A 14,511-nucleotide genomic window follows, 5' to 3' on the forward strand; every position below is an offset into this window, starting at 1 on the left:
TTGAGCCCCCACCCAGGTCTTGCTCTCGACCTCCACTCTCCATCCCTCTCTTTTCCCTTCTATCCATCTGTCCATCTATCCATCTGATTTAGTTTAATTCACTGGAAGAGGAATGTGTGTTTTTAGTCTTGGCTTTGAACGCACCACGACTCTCACAGGTGCCCTTGTCTTGGCTCGCATCCTTTTCTAAACTGCCACACCTTTACGCTGCTGGCACGCCAACGAGCACCTTATTTCGACTGGGGGGGTCAAAATAAATCAAGGATGTACAGATATTGACAAGGACAATCTGCACACACACACCAGGTAACAAATTATATCTGTGGGCTCTCAAACAAGGTTGAGACAAAGACACTTAGAGGCTCAATATCGAAGGATGTATTAGAGGGAAGACGACTTAAGAGGGAATATAAAAAATCTATAAGGTGAGGCGGCGATTAGACGACAGCTGAAACAGGAGACTAGTTTTGGCAGGTGAGACACACACACACACACACACACACACACACACACACACACACACACACACAATAATAAAAGCTCACTCAAGCACGCCTCTGCTCACGTTCTAATGGAGTCGGACGCATTGAGACAAACCTGTTTCGTTAAATTGTTTTATGAACACATTTGATTCACAAAGACAGATCAACACACACACACACACTTGGAAGAGCACTGTTGCATGCTGCATACATAGACACACATGCATGCACTCACACACACACACACACACACACACACACACACACACATTTGGCAGGGATTTCTTGCCACCAGCATGCAGAGAGATGACTTTGTCTCTATCGGAGGACTGACAATACATCATCCTATTATACTCTATTGTTCCTGGCTGCAGAAACAACATTTATTACAATGGATCCAATGCTAATGCTCTGTGTGTGTGTGTGTGTGTGCGTGTGTGTGCCTCATCAGATATGTTCTGGTGTCTGTGGCTCAATCAAAATGCATGTGTGTGTGTTTGACCCTCCCAGAATGTGTATTGAATGTGTGTACGTGCAATTTGTACCCAAGTACGTTCTTTGTTAGCACAAACAAAACTGGTGTGTCTGCATATATATGCGTGTGCGTCGGTGTGTGCGTGTGTGTGTGTGTGTGTGTGTGAATCTATTACTTATGCTGGGGAGGTATAGAGGTATTGGTGTAGCTTTGCGGGGGAGAATTGCTTCCTTACTCACAGAGCAATCAACCAGCTGTCCTCCGTACAAACAAACAGGGTACAACGATCAATACGGATATCAAACACGTCCCGCTGTGCCTTGTGTGTGTGTGTGTGTGTGTGTGTGTGTGTGTGTGTGTGTGTGTCTTTAAATATGTGTCTAAGAGGCAGAGACAAGGAGGGAGAGCGAGAAAAAGAAAGAGTTTTGCTGCAATCCAAAATGAGATGCAAAACTCAGTGTGCCACAGTAGATTTATGGTCTAGTTTATCACAGTGTATCAAAGTTTCTAAAGATATGTGCACCCATGCATACACTGTGTGTGTGTGTGTGTGTGTGTGTGTGTGTGTGTGTGTATTGTTACTTTTTAATCACACCCTTGCTTATAAATATGTTTGACAGTGGCTATTTCCATTTCCAATCTCACAAATAGTTCAAAATGTCTCCTTCACCAGACTAGAATCACATCTTTACTCACACATTTGCCTCCAATCAGTGTAAATGTAACACTTTTGTTTCAGTGAATCAAAAAGAAGGTGAAAAAGACAATTTGCCACATGATTCTCTTGTGATTATTGCAGATTATGGACGATCTGAACACATCACAGGTACATTAAACATCATCCATGAGACGCCTGCAGAAAATCAGCAGCATTCAAGACAAAGTAAAGCGGTCTTACATCTCCACGATGCCCTCGGGGAGGTTGGCTGGTATTTCAGTCAGACCTTTCCGACGACAGTCCACTATGTTGTTGTTGCAGGTGCAGCTGGGCGGACACACGGCTACCTGAGGAACACAAGCCCTCGACTCCGTCTGAACTGGACCTGCAGACGGCGACAGATTCAATACGAGAGAAACATCGAACAGAGATCAGCTCGCTCTACTGCTAAATACGAGCATAAGAAAGATTCATATTCTATATTCTTTGGGGGGAAAATGTCATCTTTCGGTGTGACACAGGAAGTCACTGTGATTAAAGGTGCAATATGTAAGAATTTAGTTGAAAATGATCACTATGTCAACACTATGACATCTTGTTGTTGCACAGATATCTGCATAAATTAGCATGCTAACCAGCTAGCTCTGGCCTGTCCTGGTCTAAAAGCTCCTTTGCTAACAGTATAAATGTCACAACCACTAGCTGCACAGCTAACTGATCTAGCTAGCTGACTGCATGTACAGTTAGCAGCAGTTAGCTGTTACTCTGGTCTGTTTTGAATCGGAACTTGACATGGGGCCAATTCTTACTTACTGCACCTTTAACCTGAATATTAGCATTAAATATAATCCAGCCACAGACTGAACACTTCTCAAAAGGAGGGATGGTTGGAGGAGGGGGAAGGATGCAGAGAAAATAAAGGAGGAACAAGAGATACACAGGTGTTGTTATTGACACCTGTAGTAGAGGATGAGATGGGGGGGGAAGTGCAGAAAGAGGAGGGCTGTTGCGGCGCATGTCTGCAGAAAAGACAAGACTAAAGGCTAATAAAGAGAGCTCAGGCTGACAGTCTATTAGAACAGAGAGCTGAATCAGACGCCTATAAACAGTGCCTATACTATCTTACAGCTGATAACACCACTGCTCTTATGCTGGCCTTTTAGCTGATTAGGCGCTCTACATGGTGTAATGCCTTCAGTGATATAAACTCAATGCTGGGCTGTCTGGAGTTGATAACAACGCCGCCTGCAATAATGGCCTTTATTACATCCTCCGCATCGTGAAGCTCTACGTCAAGAAGTCTCTGCTGTCAGACTGTGAACTTCCACTCGAATTCCGCTCTGTTTGTCATATTTTTAATCAGCGTTTCTGCGCCAATTCCTAACGCGGAAACATTACTTCAGAGTCTTAAGAGTATTACAGCCCATGTGTCAATTTAATGGCACTGCGAAGGAGGCGGCTTTTTTCTCTGGAGTTTTGCTCCCGAGCCAGTAAAGAAGAAAATATTGAATAAAACGAAAAACAGGTCAGGTTAGGGCTTTTTTTTTTAAATCACCACATTCAAGTCACGCCATCGTTTCCTGTGATAATAAAAACAACACACACCGTCATAAACATGCATCCTGCAGCCGAGCTCTCTGAGAATCTCTCAAACTGAATATTTTGTGTACGTGTGTTTAATGTCAGCTCACCGTTGCAGACAAAATCCTTTTTCTGCACATCTGGAACGTTGAGGCCCCTCATGTGGGCGGGGGCCATGCACTGGGTGAAGGGAGCCAAGCCCCGCCTGGCTCTGAGCCAATCAGAGAGCCAGGACAGGTGACAGTCGCAGTGGAGGTTGTTGGAGTGCAGGCGCCTGAAGACGGATGGTGAAAGGGAATAGTTATCTTCAAGAAAAAAAAAAAACTGTGCGTGGATAAATGCTGTTATTACTTGACATAATTATCAATCACACAAACTCTTCGTCATCGTCTCTGATGTGTTCGCTTCTCCAGAGAGTCTGTGGAGTCGATCTGAGCGCATCAGCTCAGACAGAGCAAATGTATCTGAATCCTCATTCAAATGGCTTCTATTTTTCACACAGCTTTACAGCCTTGGCCGGCATCGTGAGGCTGTTGCTTAGGTGAAACACACACAAACAAACAGGCACACACACACACACACAGCAATATCCTCAGCTCTCATTTCCCCAAGGTCTGTGACAATATGACTCCCTTTAGAGGGCTGACACAGTCGGCTAAATCACAATCTGCTCGGAAAGACAGAGAGGAGCAGAGACAGGAGGGAGAGACCGAGACAAAGGAGACGAAATAGGAGAGGAAAGAGACAAGAACAGAGAGAGTGGACACAAAGAGAAAATGAATTTAAGGAGATAAATGGAAACACAGAAATGAGCCATGAGGAGACATAACGCAGCAAATAAACATCTAAGAGAGATCTTTTTTATTTCTCTGGATTATATTTGTTTGCTGAATGGCAGAAATTATTCTTAGTTCCTGGAGCCTCTTCAGGTAAAAGACATTTTAAAGGCTCAAAAAGGGCCAAAAATGACAGAAAACACGTATTTCCTCACATGACTCCAGACATTCACTTAGTTTGAGGTTTTCTGTTTTCACATCTTTCTTTGACTAAATGCCACTAAATACTTTAAAGGGTAACCACCAGTTTTACACATCTGACAAATTACCTCCAGTGATGTCACTCAATTGCTAAGTTGCATTGTGGGTAGTTCAGGCGCCAGGTTTTGTAAAGCAGTCCAACACTGCTCTCCTATAACACTGTTGGACTCATGTGGACAGTTTAAAAACGAATGCTCTAAATCGATACAGCAGACGTCACCTTCTCTGTTCTGCACATTACCCTCGATGCAATTTAGCCACTCGGTGACATCACTGGATGCGATTTATCAGATTACACGCAGCTTCCTCCGGAGCGCACGCTGCAGTGTGTGAAAACTGTTGGAGTTACCCTTTAAGTAACAGTTTCACACTGATAGCCTTTTCAAATATGACTTGTAGCATTAATTAAAAGGTACAGCTCAATAAAGAAACGCATCAGGTGATGTTTCACCGAGCTGAGACTCTCGGCGGGCTGCACCGGCAGGATCTGACACCTCGAGAGAGAGAGAGGGATGAGGAGACGGAGGGTGGATGAACAGCAGAATGTCTTGTCAGCGTATTATATGCCAGCCGGGATATCTAGCCTTTCAGAAGACAGGCCTCCCTTTGTAATAAAGCAGAGGACAAATCCTGTTATGGAACAGAGATGGGCTCATTGATGCTAGCAGCGGGGGCAGTGGGTTTTAATACCGCACTCCCATTATAAATCCAGTTTATAGTCAAACCCCCGCCTGGAGATAGCCACGTCCCAGCCCACCCCCGGCTCGGCCTTAATTACTGACAAGTAGGATTAAAACACAGGGGAGAATGGGACGCGGCAGGGGGGCGCGGAGGAAAGTGCTGTGTTTGTGTGCGGCTGTAAGTCGGTGACATCGTTTGTTGGGCTTATTGGTTGCGGGTGACTGAGGGCGTTGTTGCACGGCGTTTCTGTGGATGTGTGTTCGTCTCCATATGTGTGTTTATTCTCAGTATTTGCTCCCGAGGGGTTACAGGCTCATCTTCAGCACAGTGAGGAGCAGCGGGAGCTCTCAGCTTTTCACCGGGTTTAAAATCTATGAATGAGAGGCAGCGTGAGGTGATATATCACTGCTGCTGATAGAGAGAGAGGAGGAGGAAGAAGAAGAGAGGGAGACGTATGGAGAGAAAAATGAACATATGTAAAAGAAACCTTACGGAGAAATCACAGAATCAGGTGGCAGGTGAGAGGAGACGTTTAATTCAGAGAGAACAAAGTTCTCGAACTTCCACCACTAATCAGATCGGGGACATCTCTAAACATGTCTGATCGAATGAGTCGTTTTTATAAAAGCAGCAAATTCGATAGTGGGATCTGAGGGCGGGTAATATGGAACGGACACAGAATCTAATATGGAGGAGGAAGAAACAAGGAGGAGGAGGAGAATTAAAAAAGGGAACAGAAGAGGACAAGGTGAGAGAGAAAGAGCCACATGAGGAGGTCACAGGAGGAAGGACAACAGAATTCATAAAATCAGAAGCCGGGAGAAGAGAAGGAGGAAAGGCGAGGAAAGAAACACGAGATAAGATTCACACGTAACGAGGAGGAGAAGAGGGAGAAAAGGAGGACAAATGAGGAAATCAGAGGAGACAGTCACTCAGTGTTGACAGAAAACAGAAGCAGACGAGGGCTTCTGATTAAAAGATATTGGATATTGGTAACTCTGCACTCAATCTGTTGGCGACAGTGTAGCTGCTCTGCTGCCTGGAATCCAATTTTAAGAGGCTGATTTTCGAGCCGTATTGCCACTAGAGTTGCAGCAGTATGCAGGAAATAAAAAAAAAACCCTGCCGCGTGATTGGCTGCTGATGGATGCTGTCGTTCAACGGTTGAGCAGAGGAAATGGTCGTAAAAAGATGGGGATTGTTATCCCGCTTGCATTCGGATGAGTCATGTGTTTGGAAAATCCCCATTTCTGAATGTCGAGTCGGGTCGTTCGACCACACGAGCGCCTCTTCAAAAACGTCGATTCGGAGGGAGGAAATCCCACTCTGTGCAATCTGGTTCGGTGGAATTCAGCCCCCAGTGTGGCCGGCAGGAATGCCACCAACGGGTCTGCCTCTCAAAAGACAGTCCCACAGGATTCTGGGTAGTTTCCCCCCTCGAGATGTCGTGCCATCGCCTTGGCAACTATAAGATCTCCCCTCGCACAAAACGACACACATACACACAGAAGAATCCAAGCCTCCCTTCTAATCAATCAGAGAGGAAGATCTGGCAACGACTGTGTGTGTGTGTGTGTGTGTGTGTGTGTGTGTGTGTGTGTGTGCTCACATCAGTAACATCACTAAAGGAGGTTTCTCATAATGAATCAAAGCAGATTGAACTGCAGAGTACAAACAAGTCTCTCTTGTGGTGGCGATGAGGTTACCATTATTCTGTGTGAGTGTGTGTGTCACTGTATCCGTCTGTGTGTGTGTCTTTATGTGTGGGTCTGTGGGTGTGTGTGTGTGTATTGGCCACATGATTATTCACAGTCATGAAACAATAGAAGAGTCGGTCTCTTATTATGGCGTGATTAGACGATCAGATCACACACAGACCCTGCTGCCACTCTGTGTGTGTGTGTGTGTGTGTGTGTGTGTGTGTGTGTGTGTGTGTGTGTGTGTGTGTTGAATGGGCGTATGTGAATGTTAGTTGTGTGTGTGTCTGGACTCACTCAGTGTGCATGTAAGAAGAAGCACTAATGTATCTGTGTGTGTGTACGTGTTAATGTGCAACCACAGGGTGTGTGTGCATGTGCGTGTGTGTGTGTGTGTGTGTGTGTGTAACAGTGTGTAGTACTCACAGGGTCCGCAGCTTGGGCATGTGGTTGAAGCTGGACAGGGGGATGAGGGTGATGTTGTTGTTGTTGAGGGTGCTGGACGCAGAAACAGAAGAAGGAAAAAGAGAAAAACAGATTGTTAGAAAAATAAAGCAGCGGTGCCACTTATTGGTCTGGTGGTTTAAACTCTGACGCAAGTAAAATTACATTTGATCCAGAACGCAGGTTCAAGTCCTTGTCACCGCTTTCTTGACCCCTCGCAGAGAAAAAAAAAAAAGCCACAAATCTCCAAGTTTAGTGACTTTTTGTTTTAGAGTCACAGCTGAATAACTGAGTTTCCAAGAACATTTGTGGTTTCAAACTCTTAAACTGGCTGCAAACTGAATCCTCGGGGGTCCTGATGGTCGACTGATAGCACAGAATCTGTAAGGTTTTATTGTTAAATACCTTGTTTCTCCTTTTACGGTCTGGATAATTATTCAAATCAAAGAGAATGAGAAAAGAAAATCACTACCAGGACAATACCATCTAAAACCTGCTGTGAACTGGACTGCCTTCACAGGAAAGGCTTTTATTTTGAAGGGCAGAGAAGTCATCTGAGTCTTTTTCACAGGCTTTACGTGATGATATGAGATCAAAAGCCTGTTTTCTCTACATTTGTAGAGCAATGTGTTAATGAATTACATATTACACGTGTCAACATAGTGAAGCTTCTATGACAAATTGGGGCCAAAGTAGATGTTTTTGTGTTTGAAGTGGACACAAGTGAAAAAAAACCACTGGATTATTTTCAAGGCTACAGAAGTCAAAACAGCTGACGAAACGTTTTAAAAGTCATTTTAGCAGCAGAAATAACAACTCTTGTAGCAAATACAGCATAAAATACTTGTGTGATGACGTGTTATAGTAGAGTAGTTGTCTCCTGTGGGTCTTATAAATGAATTTAGTATTTTAGTTTAACTTAAGCCCTTTTAGAGGAGCCTAAATGAATCTATGGTTTACTGGCACAAATGACCCGAGGAAACATTTTAATTTAGCTTATTAAGAACAGAAACTCTTGTCCTGACACAAAGGATTTCTATTTTCATGACTGTAGCAGTTTTTACTTTATCTGAACTCAGAGTAGAGGGTTTCATATGATGACCGAGACACACTTATTGTTCTGGCTGATGTGAATAAAACTGACTTGAGTTGAATAGAAATTAAACAAACATCGCTGGTCGTGTCTTCAAAACTGCAACACACTGCATTTGCAAAAAAAAAAAAAGAAAAAAAAAAATCCTGACCCTCTGTCCAGGGTGCCGCTGTTGTGCCAAGTCATCATATCGAGTTTTAACTCATTACTTATTGATACGCACACACACACACACACACACACACACACACACACACACACACACACACACACACACACACACACACACACACACACACACACACACACACAAACCCTCTCGATCTGTGTTTCTTCATCTCTAACTCATAAGCAGGTCACTGCTGTCTCTGACTATTAGCGTTCACATAAACTACACTGTCTCACGTGTAGTATCGACCTAAAGTGGAATGAAAAACAAGGTTGTCTGTCATTACAACCACACACACACACACACACACACACACATACACACACACACACACACACACACACACACAGGCAGTCCCACTTGGCCCACTGAAGAAACACAACGCCTATTGATTCTCTGTGGTTTCCATGTACAGAAATGGAGACTGAAATGAGAGCAGAGGAAAAAAAGAAAATGCAGAAGAGAGGACTATTCCATCAGAGGAATCCACGGGGGGATCGGATTGCACTGACAGACTCGTACGAGCTGGTGAAGCTGCGTACACAGAAACACCGGCAGGGAAACACATCAGAACACAAGCTGGAGTCCCTCTCGACTGAGGCCGCGAACACAGGCACATAAAATTACAAAACTGCAAAACACAACACTGGACGGAAGGCATAAAACTTACATTATGTCCATAAAACTTCGAGGTACTGTCGGGTACAAATGACTGATTCTCAACCCAAAGTCTCTCTAAAGTAAACAAAGTTTTCTCTCAACCCAAACTGATTCCAGTGTTAGAGAATGAAGCAATTGAAAAAGGAGGATAACGCAAACAGAGTGGTGACAATGCACGTGCCGGAATATAAGTAAAATCAATGACTTGTACAAACTCTGAGCTGCAAGTGATCGTCTTTAAATCTGTTGTATTATTGATTTTACTCAGAAGAGAGACTGATTCGGTCTGAAATACAACAACGTGCAGCAAAGAATAATAATGATCCCTCATTATAACTTGTGAGTCTGTTCAAATGCCTTGAAAACATTCGACGTTTAAAAACACGAGCAAATGAGAGATCCATGTTACATCAGGAAATCCAGGGATTTCTAGAATTTATACTCCAGTGTAATTCTTCTGGTGGCTTGTGAGAGCCAACATCCACACGAGCCCGAGCAACCCTCTGCTTTGTTTTTGCCCAAGTTTTCATGGATCATTAATTTCACTGGATAGAAAATAGGGGCTAGTTTACTTTACATATCACCCGAAACCTTGTGAATTCAAAGAGTCATTGTTTCGGGACGGATGAAGACTGAGCGGTCATTCTTTATAACGGAGACCCGTTCAATTTTTCACGTTTGACAATGTGTTTTTAATGCTTTCCGACAAGGACAAGGCCGGCGCTCTGTCTGAGAAATGGCCCAAATTTAAAGGCAAGAGCATCTGTAATATGTTTGTGCCTAAACACACATCGTGACCGCGGCGAGGGGTTTTGGATTTCGCCGACAGAAATCAAGGACGGTTTGTTTTACGCACTGTCGTCACAACTGCTGGAAATCGGGTCGTTACCGGGGGTTTGCTGTGTTTTCACTAACACCCACTCAGCCTTAAAATAGACTGTTTTTACTTCCCTGTGTTGATGTTACTACTTTTCTTTCTCTTTAATTCTCTCTCCTTCCGATTCTCTTTCTACATTCCCCTCCCTGCCAGCGTAGCCTCAGTGGCCTTGGTAGACGGATAAAGTTTCACACTCGCGCTCACACACACACACACACACACACACACACACACAGGAGTGCTGCTCTGGTCAGCCCTGTCAGGGGTGATTCCACCCAGTATATATAATTTAATTGTGAAATAACAATAATTTCCCTCTGCAATTTCCCTGTCAGTTACTCTCCCACTCACTCTGCTCAGCCCCTCTCCTCCTCCTCCTCCTCCTCCTCCTCCTCCTCCTCCTCTACATCTCTCCGACTTAATAAAGTAGCGACTGGACAGAGTTAAGCCAAGATAAACACTCAAAACATCATTTAGAAGTCCACAACTATGTTTTATATCGTGGCTGTTTTTTCTTTCTTTTTTTTTGACTCCCCAGTTTATTTTACACGCCTTTGGCCGCGACTGCACTCTTAAAAAATCGCAGATACCCTCGGAGTTGAAGCGGTTGTAAAATAATACGAGATTGGAGAGATTGCTGCAGGACGTTTGCCATTTAAAACTGAGAGGATGTATCGATTCCAGTTAGGAAAATTAAATCACCACACCAAGTGATGACTTGTGTCGTAGTTTTTAATTATTACCATTTGAGGGTTTTTGTGCCTTTATTAGACTCAAGAGCTGAAGGTTTTGGAAAGGAATCAAAGAGCTGCTGGAACTGAACCAGCCGTGATAACATGTTGGCGTTTAACATTTCTACACGTCGTGGGCTGTTGACATTCAACGAAACGTGTTGTTTAATGTGAACATTACATGTTAATGATCTAACTTTCACGTCTAAAGATGAAGGGGGCCGAGACTGAGTTTCAACATTTGTAAGGGTCACACCATGTCTGCAGAGACAGTCCAGGTGTTTTTGGATGTAAAACAAGGTGTTTTTAACAATATCTCAGGACATCTACAGGTATTTTTGTGCCAACCAAAAGTGATATTTTAAACCAAAACGTGTTTTTTTCCCCTATCCCTACATGAGTGGGCACTCTTGAAAAAATTGCTTACCCTTGGAGTTGAAGCGGTTGTAAAATAATATGAGATTGGAGAGATTGCTGCAGGACGTTTGCAAACTGAGAGGATGTATCGATTCCAGTTAGGAAAAGTTAAATCACCACACCAAGCGATGACTTGTGTCCCAGTTTTTAATCATTATCATTTGAGAGTATTTGTGTCTCTATTAGATGCACAAGCTGAAGGTTTTGGACGTGTTTAGGACCTAACGTTCACGTCTCAGGGTGGAGGGGACGGTGATCGAGTTACAGATGCAGGACAAGACCGAGTTTCAACATTTGTAAGGGTCACATCATGTCTGCAGGGACAGAATCCAGGTGTTTTTGACAGGTCAGTGTTTGTGGATGTAAAACAAGGTGTTTCTAGCAATAACCCAGGACATCTCTGGCTATTTTTGCACCAACCAAAAGTGATATTTTATGACGAAACATGTTTTTTTTTCTGCTATCCCTACATGAGTAGGCATAAGCACAGCAGAACACACAGTTACAGCATAAAGGAACGAAAAGTTTCAACGTGTCGGTGGTTTTGCAGAGACAAACATTCACACTCTTCTCAAACTGACAGAAATTTCTAAGGATTGTTTTCAGCTACACCTGTGAAATTCAACAACGTCTGATGCAGCGCTCTGGTTTAACAGTGTAAGAATCAGATGGGAACTTTCCACTGGCTCTGCCCTCCACCATATGTCAGTCTAAACTTTATAATCCTGCAGCCTTGACGGATCCTGACACACCATCCTGTACTTTCACCACAAAATCACACAGTGTAAACCGGAACATTTGGCCGCGTAGTCACACTCCCATTTACAAATGTTTCACAACTGATGTTATACGGTTAGGAACATACTTTGGGTGTTGTGTATTAGCATCCTGTGTTGCAGCTGTTTCCAAAGTGACGTTATGAGTCCGGAGAGAAAGCTTTATTTTCCCAAGCAAAGCCTCCGACGGTTCTGTTTTATATCCACCTTTAGAACTGATGGAGCCACAGAAGTAAAGACGTAATCACGTACGTTTTTCAACCTCGTCTGTTTGTTGGTTTATCAGCAGGATATCACAAAAACTCTAAACAGTGATGGAGGACGAGTCCCAGCTCAGAATCGACCCCTTTAGCTGTTTGGTGCAGGAACAGATCCAGGAAATTTTTCTCTCACTTTCTTTAACACGACAAGATTCATGAGATTTCCCTTAATTTCGCAGGGAATAAAACCTGGATTCTGAAGTGAAAACTCAGGACGTATTGAGGTGGCTGGTTAAATAAACTGGTGAAAGACACGCAGATCTCATCATTACAACTGTGTCAGTGTCTTTTTTTAAGAGTAAAAATTTGTCTTTGTTGTGTTAATCATTTTAAGGTGGCGGTGATTTTATCAATCATCTTTCCATTTCCTGCTCCTATTTAAAAAAACAGAACGGATTGTGTGCATAGATTTAAAAGCTTGTTATTCACTGGATGCTTTTTGCCCTGCAGATTAATTATTAGAGGGGGAAGAGGAAGAAGTTTCTGCAGTCACAGTAAAAGAGAGCTCGGTCCAACAGTGTTTGTGACACTCAATGTTTCTATTACAAAATGCCTATTCAGCTCCAGTTTGTTCTTTTTAATTTGCGATAGGCTGCAGTGACCGCTGCAGTGGTGTGAGATGGATCCATGATCCCTGAATGCGTGTGTGTGTGCTACTATTAAGCGTGTCTTCTTGAGTCAGCATGTGCATTACATGCCTGTGTGTGTGTATGTGTGTGTGTGTGTGTGCACTCTCGATGCAGTCGTCTCTCGGCTGCAGTAAAAGGGTCTCTGCAGTCAGTGATGGAGGAGACTCTTTAGAGGCAACCCACCTGGGAGATGCTATCGCTTGTGTTTGGGCGTGCTTGTGTGTGTGTGTGTGTGTGTGTGTGTGTGAGTGTGTGAGAGAGAGAGAGAGAGAGAGAGTGTGTGTGTGTCCGTGTTTGTGTGTGTGGCAAAGAAAGAGAGTGATGTTATCATGTGTGTCTTTGCTGCAGCCTACACACTGAGGTCAAAGCCTCACTCGTCAATCTTCCCTCCCTCGTGCGCACACAAACACACACAAACAAACACACACACACACACACACACACACACACACACACACACACACACACACACACACACACACACACACACACACACGTACGCAACTGTGCAGGGTAACTGGCTATTTGCAGAGGTCCTAAAATCTTCTGCTCTACTTTTTTAGATCCTGGATATCAAGCCAGGCATGAAAAATACCTTAAATAATAAATAACAGCTGTTGACAGTGATGTTTCTTTTTGGGATTATTTTCTTTTTTAGTAATTCACTGAGGTGAACAACAGACAACAGATATTACATAGACAACAACAAAAAAATTAAAACATTTATTACCCTCTGTTATTTATGAAACGAGAAACAAAATGTTGAAGCATGTGTTATTTTTGATCAACTGAAATCTGTGAGTTTGGAAAGTTGGGAAATTCTTGTCACATTTTGATGCAACCTTAAATTGACTTAAAGGGATATTCCGTCTTAAATGTAATCCATGGTCTAACACACCGTGACACCGAGTAAGACCCAACTCGAGAGATCAAGTCTTCAGACTGCTAGCTTACGTAGTTTTAGCAACCTCAGAAAAGACCGCACAATAACAATACACGGCAGTTTACGCCTCCAGCAGGAAACTCGACTGCACTCGGTAATCGACTCGCAGGGCTTCCGGCTAGCTTCAAGACACATAAAGTACGATCCTAAAACATGCGATTGAATCAACTTTTCACACGTTTTGGATGTTAAAGGCTACATCAGTGATTCCTGTGGCCCCCTGCTGGGCTGTCAATGTTAAAAGTCTACAACGAGTCTTATATTGCGTCAGTGACAGAATCAGAGTTACAGTGAAAAGTTTTTCTGATTTCCTGATGGGATGGGTCGTTCTGAGACATAGATTCTCTTTTCACAAGTGATGTTCAAGAAAAAATAAATGTATGTAAAGGCTGGACCACAGTCAGAGAGGCTTCCACGTGTCAGGGACGGGACGAGACAACTGTTCGTAGTTTATAGCAGCAATATTCTGCATGCTCAACCGACCCTGTGATCATCACGTTCAAGGTCAGGTCATTAATTTCTGCGTTTCCCGTCACACTGTAGGGTTATATTAAAACTGCAAGAGGCGGTCTCGTGGTTTGAGATGATAATCAGGTCACAGTGTAGATTAAAATGAGTCAGCTACACGTGAAACAAAGAATATTTGGAGTTTTAGATTTGAATCATGTACACGTGTGTTTCTGTTCGTTAGGTTGAGCTTGAGTTCAGTTCAGTCGTATTTATTCGAGTCTCATTCCACCAGGTCTGACCGGCCACAGTGTGTGTCTGAGTGTGTGTGTGTGTGTGTGTAATAAAGTGAATCTTCTATTAGTCTCTATTATGCTCAATCAGCCTTAACAGACACAGATCAATACGCTGAAAGAATGTGTGAATTACAACCGCCTGCAAAACACAACACAAC

At 43.4% G+C, this 14,511-nt stretch overlaps 1 protein-coding gene across 3 annotated transcripts in view; it reads right to left on the minus strand.

Moving 5' to 3' along the window:
* Positions 1 to 14,511, minus strand: part of slit3 (slit homolog 3 (Drosophila)) — a 253,595-nt gene that overhangs the window by 65,151 nt on the left and 173,933 nt on the right. For all 3 annotated transcript variants that reach the window (XM_037076548.1, XM_037076547.1, XM_037076546.1), the window contains 3 exons: positions 7,038 to 7,109; positions 3,307 to 3,470; positions 1,856 to 2,000 (listed from right to left, as the gene is read on the minus strand). In XM_037076548.1, the coding sequence (XP_036932443.1) occupies positions 1,856 to 2,000; positions 3,307 to 3,470; positions 7,038 to 7,109 (381 nt within the window). The remainder of the gene's footprint in view (positions 1 to 1,855; positions 2,001 to 3,306; positions 3,471 to 7,037; positions 7,110 to 14,511) is intronic.

This window comes from Acanthopagrus latus, chromosome 18, assembly GCF_904848185.1.
Source record: "Acanthopagrus latus isolate v.2019 chromosome 18, fAcaLat1.1, whole genome shotgun sequence".
NCBI lineage: Eukaryota > Metazoa > Chordata > Actinopteri > Spariformes > Sparidae > Acanthopagrus > Acanthopagrus latus.